A 25613-nucleotide genomic window follows, 5' to 3' on the forward strand; every position below is an offset into this window, starting at 1 on the left:
TGCCTGAAACCTGTCACTCACTGCTTCTCTTAATTATAGGAATGTCCCGATACAACTTTTTCACTTCCGATACGATACCGATATTGCCGCTTTGAGTGTTGGCCGATATCCATCCAATACGATATCAGCACGAATCATACATACTTTTATGACTTATTTTGTAGTGTGGAATGTTAGAAAATCAAGTGATCAAGTGATGTTACTGAAACATAGAACAATAGTCAACTATTCAAGTTCACGTCAGTTATTTTTTACTGTCAGTATATGGTGGGAACAACTGAGGGCGGGGACAAAAACAATGAAAACTTATCAGAGCGCTTATACTGGAGATTTTAGATGCAGTCCTATAAAATCAGATATTCGTTTTCTGGCTGAATTTGGACCGATATCTGACATCACTATCGGATCGGGACACCCCTACTTAATTGTTGTGCTTTTGTCTCCCACTGCTGCCTTAAAGCCTACTAATGTCTGCTATACTCCCTTCTTCATCTTCCAATCCTCCCCCAAACCTGAACCAACCCTAAGCAGGGCCTGCCAATCTAAATTTAACCAACAGTGGGGCCAAATGCTCCTCTATCCCCTCTGGGCTGTTGGTATTTTGTCCTGCAGAGGGAGGTGCTTTCTGTCAGAGCCTCTGAGGCCGACGGAGAGGCCGGTATCTCTGTGTGAGGGTGTCCTGGGGGAGAGGAGAAGAGAGGGCCAGAGGGGAGCCCCGACTGGAACTGCTGGATTGGAGGTGTCACAAGAGTGGAACTAAACCGGATTTGGGGATTTTACAGTGAACACTTGCATTTCTCTATATAAGACTGGGATCTTGTCCCTGGTGGAGGCATCAACATGGCAACCAACGCAGATCCGTCCAAACCAGTGATTATGAACGAAGAGGAGCTGAAGAGGAAGCAGAGGGAGAAGCTTAAAAAGCTCCAAGCCACAGGAGGAAACCCTCGACCAGCCAGATCTCTGTTCTTTCTCACTCTCAAAAATCCTTTCCGCAAAGCCTGCATCAACATAGTGGAGTGGAAGTATCCTTGACATCTAATACCCCATTTTATAACCATTTACACATAGAATCACACTGATGGCCTAAAGGTACTGTCACCTGATTAGGAGCTTTTCCAAGTGAAAAAGCAGTATGTGGGGAAACCTAACACAGCTATTACAGCATGCAGGACTCTGCTTAATAGTAATAAATACTGACAGCCAATATACAGGCATGGACAACCCTTCTAGTATTGAATTATCAGCCGGTCCGTTCACCTGTGGGGCGCCCGCTCAAGCCAAATCCATGATAAGGCGACGTCTGAAGTGTTAAGACCTGTGTTATGTCCCAGCTTTTATCAGAGTCAAGTTAGTATCCCTTAGTCATTATTGTCAGCAAGAGTGAATCTGATCTGTTCACATCAGTGCTCATTTTGATCAACTACGTCAAAAACGAGACTATGACTAATTGAAAAAACGTGGAAAAAGATATTTTCATTAACTTATAAAAGCTAAGCTGTAATTTTGTCACATGGGATAAAATCCAATCTGGGCGATATATAGAGATTCAAGATATATCGAGTTTTCTATTTTGGCGATATGGAAAATTACAATATTGCCTATATCGATATATACATTATATAGTTATTTATATTTTGTTTGAAAACACTTGTTTTAGAAGTCGCTGCTTTCACTACTTCTCAGAACAGCATTAAAAGCACATTTTGACGGATTTATCCCAGAACTTCCCCCAAACAAGCTACACTACAGAACTCACTCACACATGCTGTCCTTTATCGGAGAAAACGGCAAAAGTGGCAAATTTTATAGTATTTGTTAATAAATGTGCCTGTGTGGCATTTTGCACGAGCAAATTTAACCCAGAATTGTCTTTTTGGTAAGATTTATATCGTATATCGCCATTTTGGAAAAAAAGATATTGTGATCCATGTTGGCCAGCCCTAATCAGAACTCATGTAATTATGTGATTTTACGCATTCATCACATCAAATCTGTCTGTGTGGATTTAAAGATGTTAATATCATTCAATATCAGCCTGATTATAACAGATTTAGTCGACTAAAGTAATTTAGTTGAAAAACCTTTTTCCCTTGGTCTGACCAGTGTAGAATATAAACCAAACCAAACCAAATGGGCTGATGGTCCCTGTGGGGGATTTCCAGTCATTGATCCCACATATGTTTCACCCTGATTGGAATGAGTCCCTCGTTACTGTCCAATGACAGTGTCTGGTGTTTTTAGCATTTATAAATAGCCGATCGAATGATGACGGTGTGAATGTAGTTGAGCTGTTTGAAATAGTTGGACTGACGTTCACTGAGCCACAATATCAGTTGTTGATCCTTTGAGTTCAACACCTTTATAACCTTTAAAAATTGAAGTCACCGGGTCCTGTTTAGGAAGTTATGAGTTGGCCTGATTGTGGCCTACAGATTCCAAAATATTTAATTAAAACTCTTTTCTAGATTTGCAGGCGGAGTAAAGGGCTTGGTTGGTTGTATTCTTGGGTTGTGCAGCTGTCCCTCTGCATCACAGAGACATGATGCTGAGCTGGCAGGGGAATTCTCACGGAGCCCCCCCCGTGGATGAGAACGGTGCGGAGCAGCAGACTGGATTACACCGAGTATGTACTCTGTGCTGTGTACCTCCTGGCTGCTTCACAGATGAAGTTTCAGCCCTCATTTTAGGACACTGATCACTGTTCACAAGACTTTGACAACATTCACTGAAACTCATATTATTCATCGGTTTGTTGTTTTCTCCTACTTCACAGCATCAATAATGATATCAATATGTCCACGAAAGATTCATACTTGGCCACATTTGCAGCTGTCCACGCTATTAGCACCAGAATTAACTAAAAAACAACATATATTTGGATCAAAAGTGAATAATCTGTAACAGTGTTTCTCAAATGAGGGTACGTGTACTTCTAAGGGTTCGCGAGGGCACTCCAGGGGGTACTTAAGAGAGAAATTTAAAAAAGTTAACAAACAAAATCATTCAAATTTAAATTTAAAAAATGAAAATTGAGCCAATAAAAATTTGAGAACCACTCATGTATAACAGTGACTTTCACTTTTTAGTTCTTCTATACAATATGTTACTCTCCTCAACCTCTTCATCCAGAACGTTTGAGATCATCATTCTTTTAACCATCTTTGCAAACTGTGTGGCTTTGGCTGTGTTTCTCCCCATGCCTGAAGAAGACAGCAATAACACCAACTTAAACCTGGTAGGAAACCCTTTCTTTGTTCATCATGGGACAGTTCTTTCACAGCTGATTGAACCATTCCTGTACTATTAACCTGATCATTAGCCTGTAATTTACGTAGCACAGACGCAATGTTAATCCAACAGCGTCAGATACTTAAAGGGGTTTCAGCTGCTTACTGGTTGAGTGCCAAAGACCCATTTAAAGACCTCCAGCCCAGCTCTGAATTTAGAGCTGCATCTGCCCCAGCACATTCATAATTGTCCTACTTTTTATTCTCAGCAAGTCAACATTGGGAGAAAATTGTATATCTTTGTGGAAATAGATTTAGAAACTGTGTAGATGTAATGAATGCTAGTGTTTCATAAATTGGCTTAAATAGAAGTTGTCTTTTTTTTTTTGTGAAGAGACCAAAACAAGCACCAGCTTTCAAGGCTGATTCAACCTTCATTGCTGCAGAACAGCTTTAAATTGTTAACCCACTTCGTGTTGGATGAAAAAGGCCTATTTTAGGAGTCTGCAACCTGCGGCTCTGGAGCCTCATGTGGCTCTTTGACTCTTTTGCAACGGCTCTCTATAGCTTTCAAAAATATTGAAATAAATCATTATTTTCTTACAGAGGGTATTAATAATAAATGATTTTGACACCAAATAAAATCACGATATAACGATTTGTCAACCTTAAAAATATCACATTGTGCGATAACTCTATCATCTTCCTACTTCACCTCCTGAAACATCTACAGACCATTACCTTTCCTTGCACCTCTGGCTAACTTTAAGTTTTAAATCCCTGGTAAGATAACTTAGCCAACTAAAAAACGATTCTGGAAGTAAATATACATTTTAATTGTGTGGGGACAGATTCATTTAACTGCCAACATGCCGGCTAAATATGCATGATTTATGTGTGGCAGGAAGTGAGCAATTAGCATGTGTTGACTCACATTATGTCTTATCAAATTCAAGTTATTTTTTGTAGCCCTTCAAATACATTATTTAAAAAAAAATGTTCTTTACATAATATTATTCGATATATAATTTTAACTGTATAGAATTTTATACACTATGTTACACTATAATTCTGAAATGTCCATTATTTTTCAGTTGTGGGTAACCAAACCTTTTTTCTTAACTTCTGTGCTGTAATAATGTAATAATGCACTGTTGATCAACTGCTATAAAACAACCATAAATGATGTCATATAAAGCACAAAACAGCTGGTCCAAAATTAAAACAGTAATTTTTCAGCCTTAGCACAGTAATGTAAAGTAAGCTGTGCATATTCCAGGTGCACATTCTGTTGCTGAAAATGCTTATAAAAATAAAGGTGGAAAAGCTAATTCACAGCATTTTTCTCAGCTACACAATGCTAAACATATCAGGCTAATGAGCTGCTGTTAGCAGTGACTCAGCAGCAGCAACAGGCTTCTTATTTACAACAACATACCGTGCAATAGTTTGGCTGACCTGTCCCTGGATAACAGTCACAGTCCGTTAAAATCCAGCCGCAGCGTTAGCTTAGCTTCACTGATGCATCTTTTGGAGACAAAAATAATGCGCGTATTTCTACTCTGAGAAGCACGTCCTGCTCTCGCATTGATTCGCCATGATTGGCGCACGTGATGTAAACAGAAACACGCTGACAATGCTTCTTCTTCTACTGTTTTACCGTGTTTGGCACGGCATCCCGCAAAAATATGTAGCGCCACTGTGCAGCTAGCAAAGTAACGGACAAACGCACCATATTGTAACGGTAACGGCGTTATTTCTTTAGAAAAATATTGCGTTTCAGTACTAGTTACTGTCAAAAGTGATGTCGGAGCGGTAACGCGTTAGTAATGCGTTACCGCCCAACACTGGTTATGAGTGCGGTGATTCTACTTCTGATTTCAAATGTTACTGACTAAAGTACATCTGTAATTCATTTCACAGCCTGCCTGTCAAAAGAAAAGTTTCTTTCAAAATAAAAGACAATGAAGTATTTATTTATTTTTGACCAGCTGTCCACGACCCACCCAGTACAGGTCCGCGACTCACTTTAAACTATTTGTAGTTTACAATGTGTCTCAGATAAACAGGTGTTCCAACTATGACTATATGAATTGATACTATTTGTACTTAAGCTAAGCTAAGATAATGGCTCTTTAAATACATTCCTAAAAACGTTGTCCCTTTGGCCGTGTATACGACGTCTTTTTAATGTGTCACAGCTGTATTTTATTAGAGTGTTCAACTGGTGTGTGCGCACATTAGTCGTTGAAATTATCACTGCATTTCATTTCTTTTTATTCATTTTGAAGAAACTTAAGTTAGTATCAGTATCAACTTTTATGTTCTTAGACTGAACAACATACAGGTCCGTTTCAAAATGTCAAGTGTTTTTCTCTTTTTGTTTATATCAGTTGCAGCCAATGCCTTTTCATATAATCAATAACCACATGGTGTTTTGTGCAGGAAAGTCTGGAGTACATCTTTCTGGTCATCTTCACATTAGAGTGCTTTTTGAAGATTATAGCCTATGGGTTTGTTTTCCATGAAGGGGCCTATTTACGAAACTGCTGGAACATTTTGGACTTTGTCATTGTCTTCATGGGGTAAGATATTCTATTATATGTATTAAACAGAATATCAGTCTAGTGTTAGTAGTGTATTTATGAACATTTTCTTCCAGTCTCTTCACATTTGCATGGGACACCATAAATACGATAGCAGGTGTGCCGTTGGAGAAGGGAGGGGGCTTCGACATGAAGGCTTTAAGAGCTTTCAGAGTTCTTCGACCCCTGCGCCTCGTCTCTGGAGTTCCCAGTAAGAACCAGTGCCACAATGTACAGATTAGATCAGAGTTTTTCAACCTTTAGGTCGTGACCCCATGCGGGATCGCCTGAAATGTCTAGTAATAATAAAATGTAAAAAGAAATTACAGATTAAAATTACATTTTTATATTTTTTTAAATGTATTTATTTTGTTTTTTATTATTATTTTTTGCACACTTTAAAAAAACAATACATAATTCAAGGATTCATAGATTTTGATTTGTCATTATGTGCATGTAGATAACAAACGAATGTCCCCAAGTTCCCTGTTAAGCCCTTAAAGAATAAATAGAGTAAAAGAATAATAGTATGAAAGAGTAAAAACTGAAAAGAAATGAAAAAACATCAGTAATATAAATAGAATAAATACAAAATAATTCAAATATACAATGATATACAAAACAGTAGAGACAGTAATATCACAGAAATAGATATAGAGTTCAGGAAGGGTCAGAAAGCTCAAAGAGCTTAAATAATTATTATTCTTTTTCAAATGAAAACACCACGTATATATTCTATAACTGTTTTCTATACTTTCACTTTTTCAGATATAAATCCAGTTCAAATAAAAAGCAGTATGAAAATATCTGAGCTGGTGCATATTGTCACTGTTTATTTGTAACACAGTATAACAAAAAAAAAAAAACAAATTCAGTGAAAGAAAGTCTAGTCTGGGGTCAACAACTATTTGTGATATAAAAATGGGGTCATGACAAGAAAAAGGTTGGGAACATCTGAACTAGATTCTGGGTCAGTGTGGAACTGTTGCAGTGCAAACAGCACATGGATAATCTTTTATTAGCAACATAAGAAAGATGAACTGAGTCAAGATTTCCTGATTTCTAACAGGTCTACAGGTAGTGATGAACTCCATCCTCAAAGCCATGCTGCCCCTGCTGCACATCGCCCTGCTGGTGTTTTTACTGGTCACCATCTACGCCATCATGGGACTGGAGCTTTTCAAGTGTAAAATGCATAAGACCTGCTACTACACAGGAACAAGTATGTACTAAAGGACAAGATCATGCATTGACCATCAGCTTTTATGGAGGTGTTTTAAGTGTTTTTGTTCACGTCTTATTCTTGCTCCGCAGATATCTACGCCATAGCTGAAGGAGAGCAGCCTGCTCCCTGTGCACAGGCTGGCAATGGACGCCGCTGCGCCATCAATGGCTCTGAGTGTAGACCAGGATGGGAAGGCCCTAACAATGGCATCACCCACTTTGATAACATTGGCTTTGCCATGCTTACCGTGTACCAGTGTATCACCATGGAGAGCTGGACCAAAGTGCTATACTGGGTCAGTGATTATCGGATGGTTGTTGATCATATGGAGCTTTCTGGTTAAGAAGTCCATGTTTTATTTTTTTTTACCTCAGGTAAATGATGCCATAGGAAATGAATGGCCATGGATTTATTTTGTTCCACTCATTCTGATTGGCTCTTTCTTTGTACTCAACCTGGTTCTGGGTGTGCTCAGTGGGTAAGAACGCTTGTCTTCTCCATAATCTCCTTTTCTACTCTCTATAGTCCCTCACAGAGATGAACAAAATGCCTAGTCGTTGGGTTTTTTCCCCTCATTGTTTAACAAAGAGAGTTCACCAAAGAACGAGAGAAGGCCAGATCACGTGGAGAGTTCCAGAAGTTGCGAGAGCGTCAGCAGCTGGATGAGGATGTCCACGGATACATGGAGTGGATCACTCACGCTGAGGTCCTGGACGCTGACAGAGAGGGCAAAGGTCAGCTCACATGTACCGCACATGTGACCTAAACACCTATTCAGACAAAGTCATTCACCATTAAACAGAAGGGTTTTTTTTTTTTTTATCTCTGTACATTTTTCTGTGAGTGCAACACTATAAAAGCTACAGTAATTGATATAAACAACTTGTAACTCCAACATGTTCTGCTGTCTTATGCAAACATCAACATCTTCTTAGGACTACTGCCTTTGACCAGTGGAGATTCAGACACAGACAGTCTATATGGCCTGGAAGGAAAGAGTAAAATCATCTACTATTAGTAAGTCTGTTATGAAAGAAGGTAACAGTCGATGTAAAGTTAACCAATTCTAAAATATCTTTTTTGTTGGTTAGCCGTCTGGCTCGTCGCTGGAACCGTTTCTTCAGGATGAAGTGTCTGGTTTATGTAAAAACCAATACTTTTTACTGGGTGGTGATGTTCCTAGTCTTACTCAACACACTGACCATTGCAACAGAGCACCATCATCAATCAGCCTCTCTCACTTCCCTTCAAGGTAGGAACTTCATTTGATCATTTTCTCCCTCTCCGTCATTCCCTAACGTTTCCGTCCTCTCTCGTGTCTACAGACGTAGCCAGTCGAGTGCTCCTGGTGCTCTTTGTCATTGAGATGTTCGTGAAGATGTATGCTTTGGGTCCCAGAGCATATTTCATGTCTCTGTTTAACCGCTTTGATTTCTTCGTGGTGATTTGTGGCATCCTGGAGATGATCATGTTGTCAGCGGGTGCTGTGACTCCTCTGGGCTTCTCTGTTCTCCGCTGTATTCGGCTGCTCAGGATTCTCAAAGTCACAAAGTTTGTCAAATCCCTAAAATCGCTGTTGAACCTGATTTTAAACTGTTGATGCAATGTGTTGTTATTTCTTTCAGGTACTGGACGTCTCTCAGTAACCTGGTGGCCTCTCTTCTCAACTCTGTCCGCTCCATTGCCTCGCTCCTCCTCCTCCTCTTTCTCTTCATTGTCATCTTCTCCCTCCTTGGCATGCAAGTGTTTGGGGGAAAATTTAATTTCAACGATCACAGACCTCGACGAAGTAACTTTGACAACTTCCCTCAGGCCTTGATTAGCGTCTTCCAGGTGAGACTCAGGATTTAAAGGTCCTATAGGATTAGGGTTAGGGTTAATATTACAGTGACTATTATTGATTGATTAAAACTGCTTTATTGAATCAAAAAAATGTTTTTACCTTCTGTGACCAGATCCTGACTGGAGAGGAATGGACCTCCATCATGCACAATGGCATCATGGCCTACGGAGGACCAGTCATCCCTGGGATCCTGGTTTCTATTTACTTTATCATCCTCTTTGTTTGTGGAAACTGTATCCTTCACTAAGCTCACCTGTCCTGGTTTTAAAGCACGTTTGTCACAGTGACAAAAGACACTTTTTCTGAGCTTTATATGCAAACAGACATCCTTCTCAATGTCTTCCTGGCTATCGCCGTCGACAACCTGGCCGAAGCAGAGAGTCTGACTTCAGCCCAGAAAGAAAAGGCAGAGGAGAAGCTAAGGAGGAAGTTATTAAGGTGGAGGAGACAGGACTATAAACATGTATAACAGCAGAGGTGTAAAGTGTACTGATATATCCTAAGTAGAAGTACTGTTACTTGATTGTAATTTGTACTCAAGTACAAGTAAGTCATACATAAAATAGTCAACTACAACTAAAAAGTAGCTCAATTAAATAGTACTCAGAGTAAAAGTTACTAGTTACTTTCACCACCCACGTTTATTTTTGGTAATAAATCTTGCCACGGTTCCCTTGCATACAGTACAAGAAATAATAATAACGGCAATGAATTCAATTCAAAATAATTAAAAAAGTGTACTTTTACTACATTGGAAGTCTAGCACAGTCTCACCTTTCTCTCAATGGCTTTGGGATGTTATGTTTTACTTAAAAATCAGAGAGAAGCTAAGGGCAATTCAGAGACTTTTTATTGAAAGTGGCAGCCTTATCTTTTCTATGACAACTCATCACAGACATGGTCAGCTGACTAAACAAAAGCTAATTTTGAATTCCTCCAAGTTTTTTGTTTGTTTGTTTGTTTTCTTCTTCTCCTGAATCTATTATTATTTTCATAATTATTTTTGATATATACTGTACATATATATATATTTTTAATGAAAGTGTCTATTCATACGGTTGCCATACGGACGACCCCCGGTGCTTTTGGTATGTTTACCGAAGTACACGTACGTAGCGTCTTAGGGTTAGTGTTAAGTTTAGAGTTAGGGTCAGAGTTAGGTTTAGGGTTAGGGTCAGGGTTAGGTTATAACCCCATTTCGCAACAATTTTCAGGCTTAGTCTTAGTCACGTGACCTAAACTGGCCAATGACTGACCGAACACGTGACCTAAACTGGCCAATGAGGGGAGCTGCGTACGGATAGAATGTCGGTATATTGATACGGCAACCGCACAAATAGCCACTGCCTATATATATAATATTGAGGATCAGGGGTACCAATGTTTATTTTCTCTCTAATATCTTTCACATTTCACAAAAAATTATCAGGCTCTAAGTCAAGCTAACTATATGAACTCTAAAACAGTGCCATGTGGGTAATAACATAATAAGGAGAAACCCCAACCTGAACTCAAAATATGTCTGGGCGTTCATCAGAAATTGCACGACTAAGAACATTTGGATTATGTTCAATGTGCCTTCATAAAATTCAAGAAGAGCCCATGAAACAGAAATAAAAATAATAATCACAAAAAATAGTAATTTACTCAGTAACGGTTGGGTGTAGAAATTACTACTTTTAAAACGTGAAGTGAAAGTACTGCTTTAAAAATATCAAAAAAATTACCCATAAAAGCAGCTGAATTACGGTAACGTGAGTACTTGTAATCTGTTACTTTCACCTCTTAATAACAAAATGTTCCCAGGCTAATTTCATTCTACTCTTTTCTGCTTAAACCTCAGGTCCAAAATGCCTGACAAGACTGATGAGGAGAGAGAGAGACTAGCAAAGAAACTTGCAGAGCAGAGAGCCAAACTGGAGGGCATGCCCACCACAGCCAAGGTTGGTCTCAGTTGGATAAATTACACATGGATCACACAATTATTATCACCAGAGGGGTATTCCATAAAGGAGGGTTAACAAACTCTGAGTCTATCCATAAACTCTGGGTCAACATACCCAGCGATGGGAGACTCTGGGTATCTGATTCCATTACAGCTAGTATGATGTGGGTCAATCAACCCTGAGTATGTAAACCTTGGGTTGCTTACGTGCACGCGCGCAATAAAAAGCCATCATCAATGGATCAGAGAATACTCAAACTGCCATGGCAACCAAACGGAAAAGAGTGATTTATTCACTGTAATGGGTGAAATAAGCCGGTGTTTGAGGAATATGAGCCTGTTCTAAAGGTGTGTTCAGTCTTCAGTGACAATAGTGGCTTAAATCACCCGTCATTAGTCACACTTTTTGGTCTCTTCATCACTTTATTGCTTCAATGACGTGACGAGCGGTGAATAATATGAATAAAATGTGTCTGAGGAGACGTGACAGCAGCAAAGGATGACTGTATAGAGAGCCCTCCTGTTACACTGGCTATAAAGACAGTGACTGCCACTTGATATCGAATGAATTATATTGATTTTTAATGTAATATTGTCACCAGAGTCATCTCGACGTCCTAAAAAAAAACTGAGGCGGGACGCGAACCCGCGACCCTTCACTTCTAAGAAGCAGCGTCACAATTCACTGCACCATCATGCGTGGATTAGTTTAAATTGCCATCTCCTCCTTTATATTATCCACAGGTTTGTATGCAGGGAACTTTACTACAGACGTCAGTAGATGTTTTAATGCAGATCAACCTCTCAGTGACTTTCACTTAATGCACTGTATCCACGATGTTAGAAAGAAAACTACCGTTTGCACTCATAAAAAATAAAAAACGTAAAGCAACACAACATTAGTAATGATGTGAGCACGTCTGTGGTTTGTGATGTTACTAATATGTTTCAGAGAAGAGTGTTAAGGTTCATTAAAGTGTTCAGAAACGGCGTTCAGGTGGGCGGAGCCAGGTAGAAACCCAGGGTTTCTTTGATAAAACCTGCCAGCGACCAGGTTTATTTCACGGACAATGTTGCCATGGTAACATACTCAGAGAAGAACATACCTCGCGTTTAGGAATGGGATACTCAGAGTTTCCCTCATTTGAGCCTGAACATACTCAGAGTTTGAACATTTATGGAATACCCCTCAGGGGTTTGTTCATTAGAGTTACTGTTTGTTATTGTTTTTGTTTTTTAGCTCAAAGTGGATGAATTTGAGTCCAACGTAAATGAAGTCAAGGATCCCTTTCCACCAGCAGATTTTCCAGGTATGACAGAAACAAACGTCATTTTACTTCACATGGATCTGAAAGACATAAGAACTACTCCTAGACATCAGTAATAACATTACCTGCTGTTTAGCAGAGATATTGTCCAGGCTGAGCTAAATATAGCAACATTTCATCAGTACTTCTTCAAATCGCTGAGCTCTGTTTATACATCTGTTTTCCTTCCTGTGTTCCGGTTTTTAATCTAAATACAATCACGTGTCACTTTGTTGTAGAATAATGTCATTATAATATGGATTTCCTTCCTGCATATCAGGTGATGATGAAGAAGAGGAGCCTGAAATCCCCATCAGCCCTCGCCCTCGGCCGATGGCTGACCTTCAGCTGAAAGAAGAAGCTGTTCCTTTGCCTGAAGCTAGTTCCTTCTTCATTTTTGGCCCTCAGAACAAGTATGAATCACTCTCCTCTATCATGGTATCAACACATGAATAAGTAACACTTGTGGGGGTAAAAGTACTCCCTTTTGTATGTATGCTTACGTCATTCTCTCCGTCATCTCAAGGTTTCGCAAACTGTGCTACAAGATCATCAATCATTCTTCATTCACTAACTTAATCCTGCTGTTCATCCTCCTCTCCTCCATCTCACTGGCAGCTGAAGATCCCATTGATCCAAAGTCTTACAGAAACCAGGTGATAACTTTAATCCATCCCATCACACAGAGCACTGACTGCTGAAATATTGCCTGACTCTGACTGTCTCTCTTTCCAGATCTTGGCCTATGCTGACATTGTATTTACGACAGTATTTACTATTGAGATTGTACTGAAGGTAAAGCCAATATAGTATGATAAATATAATGTATTATGTTTTGTTTAAATTTTACTGATTGAGCATGATTCATGGCTACAAGCATATGTACGCATTTTTTATTTATACTTTATTTTTTCATTTGCATAAAGAACAAGAGTAAAAGGAGAGAGAGATTTATGATTATATTTCAACACTTTTAAAATGAGATCTTACAATTAATTTGTGAGGATGCACTAATTAATTCATTTTAACTCCTTCAGAGTTTGATATTGACGATTTTTACAATTAAGATATCAAAAAGTGTAAAAAAAAGAATTCAGCTAATGCTAATGTTAGCCTAATGCCAGTAAATTATAATGCTAGGTTAATGGTAATGTTAGCTAATGCTAGGTTAATGGCAGCTAATGCTAATATTAGGCTAATGCTAGACAATGCTGATGCTAACGCTAATGCTAATGCTGGTTAACGCTAATGTTAGCTAAGGCTAATGTTAGCTCACGCTTGCTAATGCTAATGTTAGCTACACTAGATAATGTTAATGCTAGGATAATGTTAATGCTAGCAAATGTTAATGTTAATGCTAGGCTAATGATGTGTCAGTGCCCAATACTTTCACAGACCGGATCCTTTCAGATCCTTTCAACGCATGGGCGTAGATGACGTGACTTCCTTTACTTGCAGTCCTTATGACAGAGCTGCTGACACATGATATTTGAATGTAAACCAACCATACGAGATTTGTTGAATATTTTAATAGTACACATTTAAATATGTGACTGTTTTGTGGTGTTTTTATTTGTTAATTAGAAAATGGATAAAAACAAAATACACATTGACAATCAAAAAACAAACAGAAATAAGATAAAAACAAAATAAATCAGAATTCACTCAAAACATAAATGACTAATTCTTATTAAATAACAGGGTTTCAACCTTTTAAATAGTACACGAACTGCCATAAAATAGGCCAACCGGATGAGACGCGCTTTGCGCATGCGTTCAAAGGATCCTAAACGATCAGGCCTGGGTGTAGACGCGTTGTGCACATGCATTGAAAGGCTCTGAAAGGATCCGGTCTGTGAAAGGATTGAGCACTGACAGCTGATTAATGCTAGGCTAATGCTAATGCTAGGTTAATGTTAATGCTAGGCTAATGCTAATGCAGTGTTCAATGATGCGGACCAGCACCTGCATCCTCACTTGCCATTTCTTCAGGAAATGCAAAGATTCTAGTTGGGGTTGATTTTTCATCTTTTCATGGGACTGCTAAGTCCTTTTAATGGGTGCAACTTCCTGTGTGATAAAGAAAATAAAGATAACACACAGATAAAGAGCACCAACTTCCTGATTATTTGGTCTCTTTTAAAGTTTTCTGCTGTGTTTCGTTGACAGATGACGGTGTACGGAGCATTTATGCACGAAGGATCTTTCTGCAGGAACTCCTTCAACATCCTGGATCTGATCGTTGTCACCGTGTCGCTCCTGTCAATGGGAATGGAGTGAGTTCATTGTCTCCAATGTGACCTCTACTTATCACACACACACTTTGATACTGAAACAATGGTACTGCTGTGGTTTGTGTGCAGATCCAGTGCTATCTCTGTGGTGAAGATTCTCAGGGTGCTGAGGGTGCTGAGGCCTCTCAGAGCGATCAACAGAGCCAAAGGCTTAAAGGTACAGAACAGTCTGTTCCTGTTGGATCTTCACTTAAATTTCCTAATTTTGTGACCAACTTTTAGATTAAATTTGAGAAATTTTGACAAATTCTTTAAAGATTAAGCAGGATTTGGGAAATTGATACTTTCATGTATAAATTATACCAAATTTGATACTTTGATGTATTCGTCATCATGTGTTCACCTTTAATCAAGCTAAAGCGGGTTAGTATTACCATTGAATGGGATGTTATGATCTTGTTTTAGTTGTTTTCAATGATTTGGTAATCCTAAACTCCTGAATATCACACTATGTTGTGATAACAAATGTGATCCTTCCTGTATAACAGAGATGGGCAACTTCTATTACAGCGGAGGCCACAAAAATGTGATTGATCCGAGGGCCACATTATCAACATTCATGTCAGCATTGAGAAGAATGACCAATCTGAGCATTAATACAAGCTTGAAAACACACATTTTGTTTGTTTTGCATTTCATTTTGTCGATTTTCTCATCAATATGGCAAATTTTTGTCGTCTTTTTGTGTGTTTTTCAAGTCGTTCGGGTCCGAAGGCCTAAAGGCTGTAGGAACCTATTATTTTTGCTTTTCTTGGGTATTATTAATATTCCTTTTAGGAAATGCCCCTTAGGATACCCAAAGTCTCACCAAAATTTGCACGCACCTCCTGAAAAAATAGATATTCTTGCCAAATGAAAAAAATTGCTAAAAAAAATGGCCGCACGGCCCGCATTATAGACGCCAAAAATACGATGGAACTGCACAACCGGCAGATTTGTCTTTTTCATACGAAATTCACCACATATATTATTGACCCTAAGATGAGCAAAAAGTTACATTATGACCTCGCCCAAAACCAAACAGGAAGTCGCCCATCTTTGGTCAAAAAATGGCAAAAATGCATTTGTGCGAACTAGTCTAAGGGGCTTCATGCGATTCGCTTCAAACTCGGCCAGAACACTTAGGACCCACTGAAGATTAAAAATCATCAAAATAATTTGTATATCTCTAAAGGTTTGGTAGTGCGGGCATTACAAACGCAATGCAAAAAAGCGCACAAACGCTCGTGATGGACCCGCACGACCAGTAAGTTTGTCCTATTCATACAAAATTCGCCACATGTATTTTTGACCCCAAGATGAGCAAAAAGTTACGGATGACTTTGCCCAAAACCAAACAGGAAGTCGGCCATCTTGTATTAATGGCGTTTTGCTCTGAAGATTAAAATCATCGAAAGAATTAGCGTATCTCTATCGGTTTGGTCGTGGTGCAATTGGCACCATTTAGCATGCCATAAAAGGAAAATGCATATAACTTTCAAATGCAAAGTTCAAACTACTTCATATTTGATAAACATGTTGACTGTCCATCCCTAAACAAGAATCAATGTTAAAATTACCCATCATGCCTTGCATTCTCAGAGGGCGTGCAACGCTAACAGCTCTAGCAGAACGACGATATGACGTGTTGATTTCAAAATAGTGTTCGATGAATCTTATAAGATGGTTGCTGATGAAGAAAAAACAGGCTGTGATCAGTGGGAGGGGCCTATAATGTCTCTGGAAAATCCTTCACCATCACATTCTAAATGCTGTATCTTGACTATTTTTCAATGAATTTGCATCAAATTCACTGAGAGTGATTTTTAACTGGTTTTCCCTTTCATTCTGGGTTTTTCCCAATGGCACCATTTTGCTCGCCATAATAGAAAAACCGCTATAACTCTCATATACAAAGTTCAAACAGTCTCATACTTGATACACGTGGGATACCGACCCCGGTCACTCCTTCGGACCCTACGACGCTGCTTGCGGCTTTAATTATGTGTGTTTTTGTTATATTTTTTTGTCATTTTCTGTGTTTTTCATTTTTTGGTATTTTGTGTCAGTTTGTATGTTGTTGTTTTTGTAGTCATTTTGTGTGTTTAAGTGTTTGCTTAGTGTGTCTTTGTTGGCATTTTGTGTGTTTTATGAATACATTTTTGTATTGTTTTTTTGTGTTATTGTTCTTACTTTTTGTACTTTTCTTGACGTGCATTTTGCTGTTGTTTTCTGTGTTTTTGGTGTTTTGTATATTATGTTGTTCTTCATATAACTTCCACCTTCATGAATTACAATTTTGTTTTTGGGGGCCGCCAGTTGCCTATGTCTGCTGCATAAGATACGCAGCTATAAGAAAGACCAGGTTAATAAATATTTCAGAGCAGTTCATTCGTGTTTGTGTCGATACAAACATGACTTAGCTTGTTTACTAATGGTGTTTTTGTTTTTGTTTTTGCAGCATGTGGTTCAATGTGTGTTTGTAGCCATAAAAACTATTGGAAACATCGTCCTGGTCACCATGCTGCTGAACTTTATGTTTGCCTGTATTGGAGTTCAACTTTTTAAGGTGAGTTTGTATGACATCATGAAGTTTTAAAGCAATCCTGAGTCGTCCTGAAAGCCTTACGTGTTACAGCTTATTGTTTGGCGTCTCCGTTCTGTTGCAGGGTAAATTTTACAGCTGCACAGACTCAACCAAACTGACAGAGGTGGAATGCCAGTGAGATGCAGCTCATTTATTTACAGATTTATCAAACATGTTGGAAAATCCAGGAGTGACTTTTACCCTCTGCTTGATTTTAGGGGATTTTTTGTGAAGCCCCTTGAGAATTCCCTGCAGGACACCATGTTGGCTAAACGGCAATGGGTCAACAGTGACTTCAACTTTGATAATATCCTGTATGGGATGCTGGCTTTGTTCACTGTGGCTACGTTTGAAGGCTGGCCAAAGTAAGCTTAATAGTTATCTTCGATTTGAATAATTTCATTGCATTTCTTCCAGTAAATGAGTCCAGAGTAAGTTTGTGGCTTCAGGCTACAGGGTGCCGAATGTAAAAAACTTTGTCACTTTTTTCATAGCTGACATATTTTGAATATTTTGATATCAGGCCAGAGATAATTTAGAAATATTCTCATTTGTCATCCCTCTCTGCCAGACTGTTGTACAGAGCCATAGACTCAGACAAAGAAGACATGGGTCCTGTCTTCAACAACCGTGTAGATGTGTCCATCTTCTTCATCATCTACATCATCCTCATTGCCTTCTTCATGATGAACATCTTTGTTGGGTTTGTCATAGTCACTTTCCAGGAACAGGGAGAGCAGGAGTACAAGGACTGTGAGCTGGACAAGAACCAGGTACATCAAAGACGAGTCTCTGGAGAACACAATCATTTGTGTTATGGGACTGACTCTGAAATGCTGTTTCTCATGCTCTCTTTTAGCGTCAGTGTGTACAATATGCCCTCAAAGCTCGTCCTCTGAGGTGTTACATCCCCAAAAACCCCTATCAGTACAGAGTGTGGTACATCGTTACCTCCTGTTACTTTGAGTACCTCATGTTCTTCCTCATCATGCTCAACACGTTGTGCCTGGGAATGCAGGTATGCATAATAATGTGAACCAGAATAAATGCATTTCCTGAAGAAAATGCAAGGGAGGATGCAAGTGCTGACCCGCGTCGCATTGAAAAAGTTGAAATGAGTGAGGCTGCATCCTCACTAATAATGCTATCTTCAATTTACTAGAGTATATTGTTTGGAATAACGGCGTTTAAAATAACGCCGTTATGTAACTGCATTTTTTTCCAGTAAGCGGGTAATCTAACTAATTACTTTTTATGCTGTTACAATGCCGTTATCGTTACTGAACGTTAAATGCGGTGTGTTACATGTATTGATTGAATAAACTGTGATCCGAAAGCATCCCCGGCTTCTTACGCAGCTGTAGTGAGAAGGCGGGTTAAAAACAAGGTGAGCGATTATGATTGGCTAAGGCGGCGTCGTGTCATGGTAGCCAATTAGAGCCAGTGTTTTTACACACGTGCCAGCACACACACACACACACTGCAGATTTGATGAAGCAGCAGAGATGGCGAGCGTGGAGCAGTCCGATGAAAAGTTGTCATTTTTAAGGTGGCGATACAAACACTACTTTAATTTAATTGTGGTCAAAGGCAAGAACGTGTATGTGAAGTGTTCATTATATCCAGGAGTGAAGACTTTGTCCACATCCGTTGTAAGCAACTCAAATTTAATGAAGCACCTCACAACGACACACGCATCTAAAAAATCTGAATTTGACATATAGCAACTTTTTTTTTTTTTAACAGTAACGCAAATAGTTACTTTCCTTGGTAATGAGTTACTTTTATTATGGAGTAATTCAATTTCTAACTCAGTTACTTTTTGGAACAAGTAGTGAGTAAATATAACTAATTACTTTGTTAAAGTAACGTTCCCAACACTGCTAGAGTATCCAATGATTTGAATTAAAAATGTTGTTTTTATGATGCATGTATGCATTTCTGTTTTTTCCCCCTAATTTCTGCAGCACTGCAACCAGTCGGATCATGTTACCAAGCTGTCCGACACTCTGAATCTGATCTTCACTGTGCTCTTCACTGTTGAAATGATCTTGAAGCTCATGGCTTTCAAAGCAAAGGCAAATATTTGCATTTCCTTACAGCAGTAATAACTTGTCATTAACCTAACATTCCTATGTGCTTTCTTTTATTTGGTGCAGGGCTACTTCGGGGACCCCTGGAATGTATTTGATTTCATTATAGTGATTGGTAGCGTTGTTGATGTAATCCTGAGTGAAGTCGACGTGAGTATCGACACAAATATTAAAGATGTATTAAGACTTTAAATCAATTCCTTACGTTTATAATCGTAGCTTTCAGATTCCCGTTTCAGGTGCTGAAAAAAGTTGTTTAGTGGAAAAGTTTTTTTTTTCGGTAAACTCATCTAAGGGTGAAGAAAAGTGACAGGAAAATACTATTATTTTTCCACCTCATGTCCATTCCATCACATTTTCAGACAAGCTTTTCTCATCAGAGCTATTCGTGCTGTTATTTCGAGCAATTTGATGAACCATCATGTGTTGTGTTGTGTTGTGTTGTGTTGTGTTGTGTGAGCACTTCAACAGAGCACAGCATCCACAGAGGTTTATGCAATTGAAGCCGTTTCATTTCTGACTAGAGATGTTTTTCTTCGTCATTATTGCACACCATCAGCTTCATTTTCCCATCCAGAGTACACTCTCACTTTTATTCATTCTTTTTTTTGTTCTTTTTATCACTTCTCCTTCTTTTCCCCCCCATCCACCCATCTGTCCTCCACGCACCCCACTCCTCACCCGTCTATCCTCCACAGACTGCCCTGGCCTCCAGTGGAGGACTGTACTGTCTTCATGGCTGTGCTGTAAATATCTGATCTGCACTGCACGGCTGCATGAGCCCTGCTGTGTGTGAGCATCCCACTATGGTCTTTACTAAACTCTAGCTTCACACTCTAATCAACCGTGTGCTGCTCAACCCGCTGGTGAAATGTTTGTTTCTGTCCATCTCATCTTACAAAGCAGATGTAAGATAAGAGCTCTAGTGGTATTACATCTGCTGTATCTTAACATTGTAAATACATTGACAGAAAGTATCAGTGATGGTTTGACTGACTGGTAATAATACGTCGTCAACACACTGACTGGTGTGTAGTTTGTAGCCCAGATGCTTTGAAACATCATAAGAAGGAAGATGATAATGATATTAACCCTACTTGGACCATGTTTGGTAACACTGTACTTGAAGTTTTATGGATAAGGCTAACATTACGCTCTAATTATCTGTCATTAGCATGAATAAGGAGTCATAAAGAATGTCTTTGAGCTGTCATTAAGTGTTGTTTGCTAAATTATGACACCTTTGGAGCTATGTTGGCATTTTTTGGGTTAGGTGGAAAGATCTAGTGAAGTTTGGTAGGGTTAGGGTAACAAAGGGTTAGGGTAACAAACGACACTTAATGACCGCCTTCATGCAGGGTTGGGGTCAATTACAATTGTAATTGCATAATTTTTTATTTTGTGAATTTGGAATACCTTATTAATCCCTGAAGGGATATTACATTACACTCTGTTATTTTTAGAGACATGCTTTTCACACACATAGGACCAAATCACACACATGCATTAACAGGACCTGTGGACATGCATTATTGGAGAGTTGTCAGAGTGAATTAATTACAATTGTGGCGTAATTGTAATTGAAATTGTATTTAAAAAAATATGTTGCTGTTGTAATCATGATTGAATTGTAATTAAGTTTAGATAATTGACTTTGTAATTGTAACTGCCATGAAAATTCTATAAAAAATTGTCAATTGTAATTTAACGCAAAACTGGGAACCATGTTACAGTTCTATTTACAATTCTACACATATGTAATTAACAATATTTTAAATGTTAATATTAAAATAAGTTGAGTCTTAAGCTTTCCCACATTTCATCATTTAAAAAAAAAATTGAAATCAACACAAAAAAAGCTCAGACGCACACAACGAAAATATTAAAACCTATATTTTCATTGATTAAGAAGCTTAACAAGGTAACCAATAGATGGGAAAGAAATTAGATACATTAAATGAGAGATGCTAACAGAAAGCTAACACAAGAAGAAGGTGTACTTTTAGGTTAGTTATTTCAGGCTCAGTAATTGTGATTAAACTTTAGTAATTGAGAATGTAATTATAATTGGCTTTAATTTAATTGTAATTGGAAAAAATGCTGGTCACTGTAATCATAACTGAATTGTAAGTGAACATGCTTAATTGAGGATGGAATTGTAACTGAAAAATGTAATTGACCCCAACCCTGCCTACATGACACCTCAGTCATGCTAATGACGTGTCATGTCATAATAATGACAGTGTAATGTCTTGCTTTATGTATAAAACTTCAATTAAAGTGTTACTCAGTGTTTTTACTGTTGGTTGAACTCAGTTCTGTGTTTTTTGCTCTGCATCTACTGCTGATGACTCTTTACATTAATATAACTCATGCAGCTAGAGCCTGTTATCATTTTATCTACTTTATGCAGGAGACGAATCCCATGCAAGTCATTGCGGTGAGTCAGCATTCAAACCAGGTGCAACTTCATGTTTTAGTTCAAAATTTTCTCACACAAGGTTGATATTTTTGTTTCCAGTCGTCAGAAAATGCTACGGTTTCCATCACGTTTTTCCGACTCTTCCGTGTTATGCGTCTGGTTAAACTGCTGAACCGCTCAGAGGGAATTCGGAATCTCCTGTGGACCTTCATCAAGTCTTTCCAGGTCATTGTCTTTTATTTCAGGATTTCCATCCATTCTTTTTCTGACCCCACTTTATTAATATTACAATCTTTGAACAACATGCATTATAAACAGCCTTGTTAGAGCCTGATGTGTGACAAGATGTTCTAAAAAAAAATGTAAAACCCGAAATGTAATAACTGGTCAATAGAATAACAAACTCTTTGCTGCCCTTATTACATTATGGGGATGACAAAAATATGTTTCCCCTAATAGTGTAATAATTGTATTACATCATAGAGTGAGTCAATCATTTATGGATTAAAGGGCTTATCTTAGACAAATGCTTATGCATATGCGGGTGTGTGTGTGTGTTTATTTATACAGTATATATATATATATATATATATATATATATATTTATGTATATACAGTATAGATATATATATATATATATATATACATACAGTATATACACAGTACATATAAAAAAAGCACACATTTTTTTTTTTTGTTTTTAGCTGAGCATCTTGTTACAATATTGACCAGTTATTACATTTTTTATTACATTTTGGGCTCAGCCCTTTACATTTCGGGTAATAATAACAAATCAAGTCGTTTTACATTTCATGTCGTTGTTACATATTGGGCTCCAACAAGGCTTGCAAATAAACACACAGGCAGTTTATCCTCTCACAGATACCATTGCACAATATATTTAAGATGACAATGCATGACATACTACAAAACAACATTATGAACATAACATTTACCTAACTGTACCAAACATGTTATGGTAACACACCATACCTCTATGTTTTTAAGATAATATCATATACCATAATGTAACATAATACCTTCTCTTTACAAAGAAACATCCATGACATTTACCTACTTCTATCTCACCATCCTTATCCCCACTTTCATTCCTTTCATTCTTGTCCTGCCTTGTCCTTCAATGTAGTCATTCTTAAAGTGCTGAATGTCTTCTGTCTGCAGGCTCTCCCCCATGTGGCGCTGCTCATTGTGATGCTCTTCTTTATCTACGCTGTCATTGGGATGCAGGTAACCTCTTCTTTGATCCTTTTAGTGAGAAGAGAAAAAAATGACACTGATCCAAAGTCACTGAGAAGACACTGTGTGAGAGATTGTATTTATTACACCTGATTTTGATTGAAGTGTAACCATTTTATAGATCTTTGGCAAAATAGCCTTGGCAGATGGCACCCAAATCAACCGTAACAACAACTTCCAAACATTCCCTCAGGCTGTTCTGATGTTATTCCGGTAGGGGGTCCGGCCTCAGAAAGTGACTTTTACACAGTTTGGAAAAAGGTCAACTTCTCATCTATTTGATGTGTGTTTATATTCTCAGATGTGCTACTGGAGAGGCATGGCAGGAGGTCATGATGGCCTCAATGTATGGCAAGAAGTGTGACCCTCTGTCTGACTTCCTGCCAGGAGAGGAGTACACATGCGGGTCCAACTTTGCTGTTGTTTACTTCCTCAGTTTTTACTGTCTCTGTGCTTTCCTGGTAAGAAGCCGCCAACGATTGTCTCCGTTGTGTGTGCGTGCGTGTGTGTGTGTGTGTGTGATCCACATAAACACATTTCTCCCTCCTCACATCAGATCCTCAACCTGTTTGTTGCGGTCATCATGGACAACTTTGACTATCTGACGCGAGATTGGTCTCTCCTTGGTCCTCACCACCTGGATGAGTTTAAGAAGATTTGGGCTGAATATGACCCCGAAGCCACGTGAGCACAAAAGTTATAGGGATTGAAATGTCAGGTTTGAGTTTGTGACGCTGTGAATTGAACCAATCAAACCAATCTCTGATCCAAAAGGGGGAGAATCAAACATCTGGATGTGGTGACGCTTCTGCGAAGCATCCAACCTCCTCTGGGTTTTGGTAAATTCTGTCCTCATCGAGCAGCTTGTCAGGTACAGTCATGGTTAATCTCATGGTAAAGGGCAATAGCACTGTGAAAGAATGTGTTTCTGTTTCATTGTTTCTTTGATTTGATGGTTTTTATAGCGCTTGGTTGGGATGAACATGCCTCTCAACAGCGATGGCACCGTCACCTTCAATGCCACTCTCTTTGCTTTGGTCAGAACTGCACTCAAAATCAAAACAGAAGGTGGGATGCATACAAATTCATGTCTTTAATAATGGGGGACATTATTGTGCTTTTATTGGTTCATGGTTGGGGTCAGTTATAATTGTAATCGGGTCATTGATAATTAATTACAATAATGTTGTAATTATAATTGTAGTTGTCATTTATAAAATCTGTCACTGTTGTAATCGTAATTAAATTGTATTTGAGTTTAGATAATTAACTTTGTAATTGGAATTGTCTATTACAATTTAACGCAAAACTGGGGAACCATGTTACATTTCTATATGTACAGTTCTACACATATGTAGTTAACAATTACTAAAATATGTTTCATATCAAGTATTCCCACATTTTGCCATTTAAAAAAATTAAAAACGAGGGGTATAGACACAAAAAAAGGCTCAGATGTCCACACCAAAATTATTAAAACCAGTATTTTCATTGATTAGGAAGCCTGACAAGGTAATCAATAGATAGGATAGAAATTAGATGATCGATAATTGTTTTTAATGTTTTTTACAGCTGATTTAGGACCTGTTATCATAAGAGATACTAACAGAAAGCTAATACAAGAGGAAGGTTAATAATTAGGTTGTTTATTTCAGGCTCAGTATTTGTGATTAATTGTAATTGAAATGTAGTAATTGAGAGTGTAATTGTATTTGACTTCCTGAGGATATTAAATAGTTGTAATTTAATTGTAATTGGAAAAATTGCTGGTCACTGTAATCGTAATTGCATTGTAATTCAACATGAATAATTGAAAATGTAATTGTAACTGAAAAATGTAATTGACTCCAACCCTGATTGGTTTCATCCAACATTCTCAAATTTCTGCAGGAAACTTTGAGCAGGCCAATGAGGAGCTAAGAGCGATCATAAAGTCCATTTGGAAACGCACCAGTATGAAGCTTTTAGACCAGGTTATTCCCCCGATTGGAGGTAAGTATGTGGAAAGATCATGATTCAACTTTCAGGTACTTCCCACAAAGACAGCTGTTTCACCCTTCTGCTTTAAGATGACGAGGTGACAGTGGGAAAGTTCTACGCTACTTTCCTTCTACAAGATCATTTCCGTAAATTCCTAAAGCGTCAGGAGGAGTATTATGGCTACCGACCAACAAAGAAGAATGCCTCTGGGCCAGAAATCCAGGTGAGATATTAACTTTTAAAAGCTGAATCATGCTTTGACCTTCTTTTTTAATGTACACGGTTTAGTGTGTCACTGCTGTGTTTTAAAGGCGGGTCTTAGGAGTATTGATGAAGAAGCTGCTCCAGAGATGCACAGAGCAATCTCAGGAGACCTGCAGAATGAGGAAGAAATGGACAAAGCTATGGAGGAGTCTGGGGAAGAGCAAATTTACCAGGTGTGTATATTGAATTTATGTTGTTGGCTCATGTGGTTGATTGTGTGTTGTTTACCCATTGATGAGTGTTGCGTATTGATCTGCTGTATACTTTGTCCTGCACACTGAGTGGGATAGAATAGACTCCAGCGTCCCATGACCCTGAGCTACATGAGCTGATGTACATGGAGGAACATTGATATAAGCCTCAATGGATGAGTAGGCGATAAGGTTTTACAAACACTGTGATTGACACAAAAGACTGTCAAGATTTTGACAATTTTATGTAAAGATCTGATAAAATTATATTAATATTATTATTACTAGTTCAAAATTACTGTAATTCTCTGAGCAATAGATTGTTCTCAGTGACTGTTGATTTTAAGTGTAATTACTAGAGGTGGGACGATATATCGGTACAAAGACTGTGGCACAATATGATATTGCGAT

General features: G+C 38.4%; 1 protein-coding gene across 1 annotated transcript in view; it reads left to right on the forward strand.

Moving 5' to 3' along the window:
- The first annotated feature begins 840 nt into the window (after window positions 1-840).
- cacna1sb (calcium channel, voltage-dependent, L type, alpha 1S subunit, b) overlaps window positions 841-25613 on the forward strand; it is a 51371-nt gene continuing 26598 nt past the window's right edge. The window contains exons 1-40 of the mRNA XM_028452003.1: window positions 841-1025; window positions 3133-3238; window positions 5676-5815; window positions 5893-6026; window positions 6885-7037; window positions 7130-7335; window positions 7415-7518; window positions 7629-7774; window positions 7976-8057; window positions 8132-8292; window positions 8366-8591; window positions 8666-8873; window positions 8996-9116; window positions 9207-9321; window positions 10727-10826; window positions 12069-12138; window positions 12416-12548; window positions 12662-12791; window positions 12871-12930; window positions 14305-14411; window positions 14499-14586; window positions 16870-16977; window positions 17078-17130; window positions 17214-17360; window positions 17567-17768; window positions 17855-18013; window positions 18963-19073; window positions 19155-19238; window positions 19787-19834; window positions 21502-21528; window positions 21610-21735; window positions 22693-22758; window positions 22889-22980; window positions 23069-23228; window positions 23324-23451; window positions 23542-23638; window positions 23733-23835; window positions 24658-24759; window positions 24837-24970; window positions 25059-25184. Coding sequence (XP_028307804.1) covers window positions 841-1025; window positions 3133-3238; window positions 5676-5815; window positions 5893-6026; window positions 6885-7037; window positions 7130-7335; window positions 7415-7518; window positions 7629-7774; window positions 7976-8057; window positions 8132-8292; window positions 8366-8591; window positions 8666-8873; window positions 8996-9116; window positions 9207-9321; window positions 10727-10826; window positions 12069-12138; window positions 12416-12548; window positions 12662-12791; window positions 12871-12930; window positions 14305-14411; window positions 14499-14586; window positions 16870-16977; window positions 17078-17130; window positions 17214-17360; window positions 17567-17768; window positions 17855-18013; window positions 18963-19073; window positions 19155-19238; window positions 19787-19834; window positions 21502-21528; window positions 21610-21735; window positions 22693-22758; window positions 22889-22980; window positions 23069-23228; window positions 23324-23451; window positions 23542-23638; window positions 23733-23835; window positions 24658-24759; window positions 24837-24970; window positions 25059-25184 — 4848 coding nt within the window. The remainder of the gene's footprint in view (window positions 1026-3132; window positions 3239-5675; window positions 5816-5892; window positions 6027-6884; window positions 7038-7129; window positions 7336-7414; window positions 7519-7628; window positions 7775-7975; window positions 8058-8131; window positions 8293-8365; window positions 8592-8665; window positions 8874-8995; window positions 9117-9206; window positions 9322-10726; window positions 10827-12068; window positions 12139-12415; window positions 12549-12661; window positions 12792-12870; window positions 12931-14304; window positions 14412-14498; window positions 14587-16869; window positions 16978-17077; window positions 17131-17213; window positions 17361-17566; window positions 17769-17854; window positions 18014-18962; window positions 19074-19154; window positions 19239-19786; window positions 19835-21501; window positions 21529-21609; window positions 21736-22692; window positions 22759-22888; window positions 22981-23068; window positions 23229-23323; window positions 23452-23541; window positions 23639-23732; window positions 23836-24657; window positions 24760-24836; window positions 24971-25058; window positions 25185-25613) is intronic.

The sequence above is a fragment of the Gouania willdenowi genome, chromosome 7 (genome assembly GCF_900634775.1).
Source record: "Gouania willdenowi chromosome 7, fGouWil2.1, whole genome shotgun sequence".
In the NCBI taxonomy this organism is placed as follows: Eukaryota; Metazoa; Chordata; class Actinopteri; order Blenniiformes; family Gobiesocidae; genus Gouania; species Gouania willdenowi.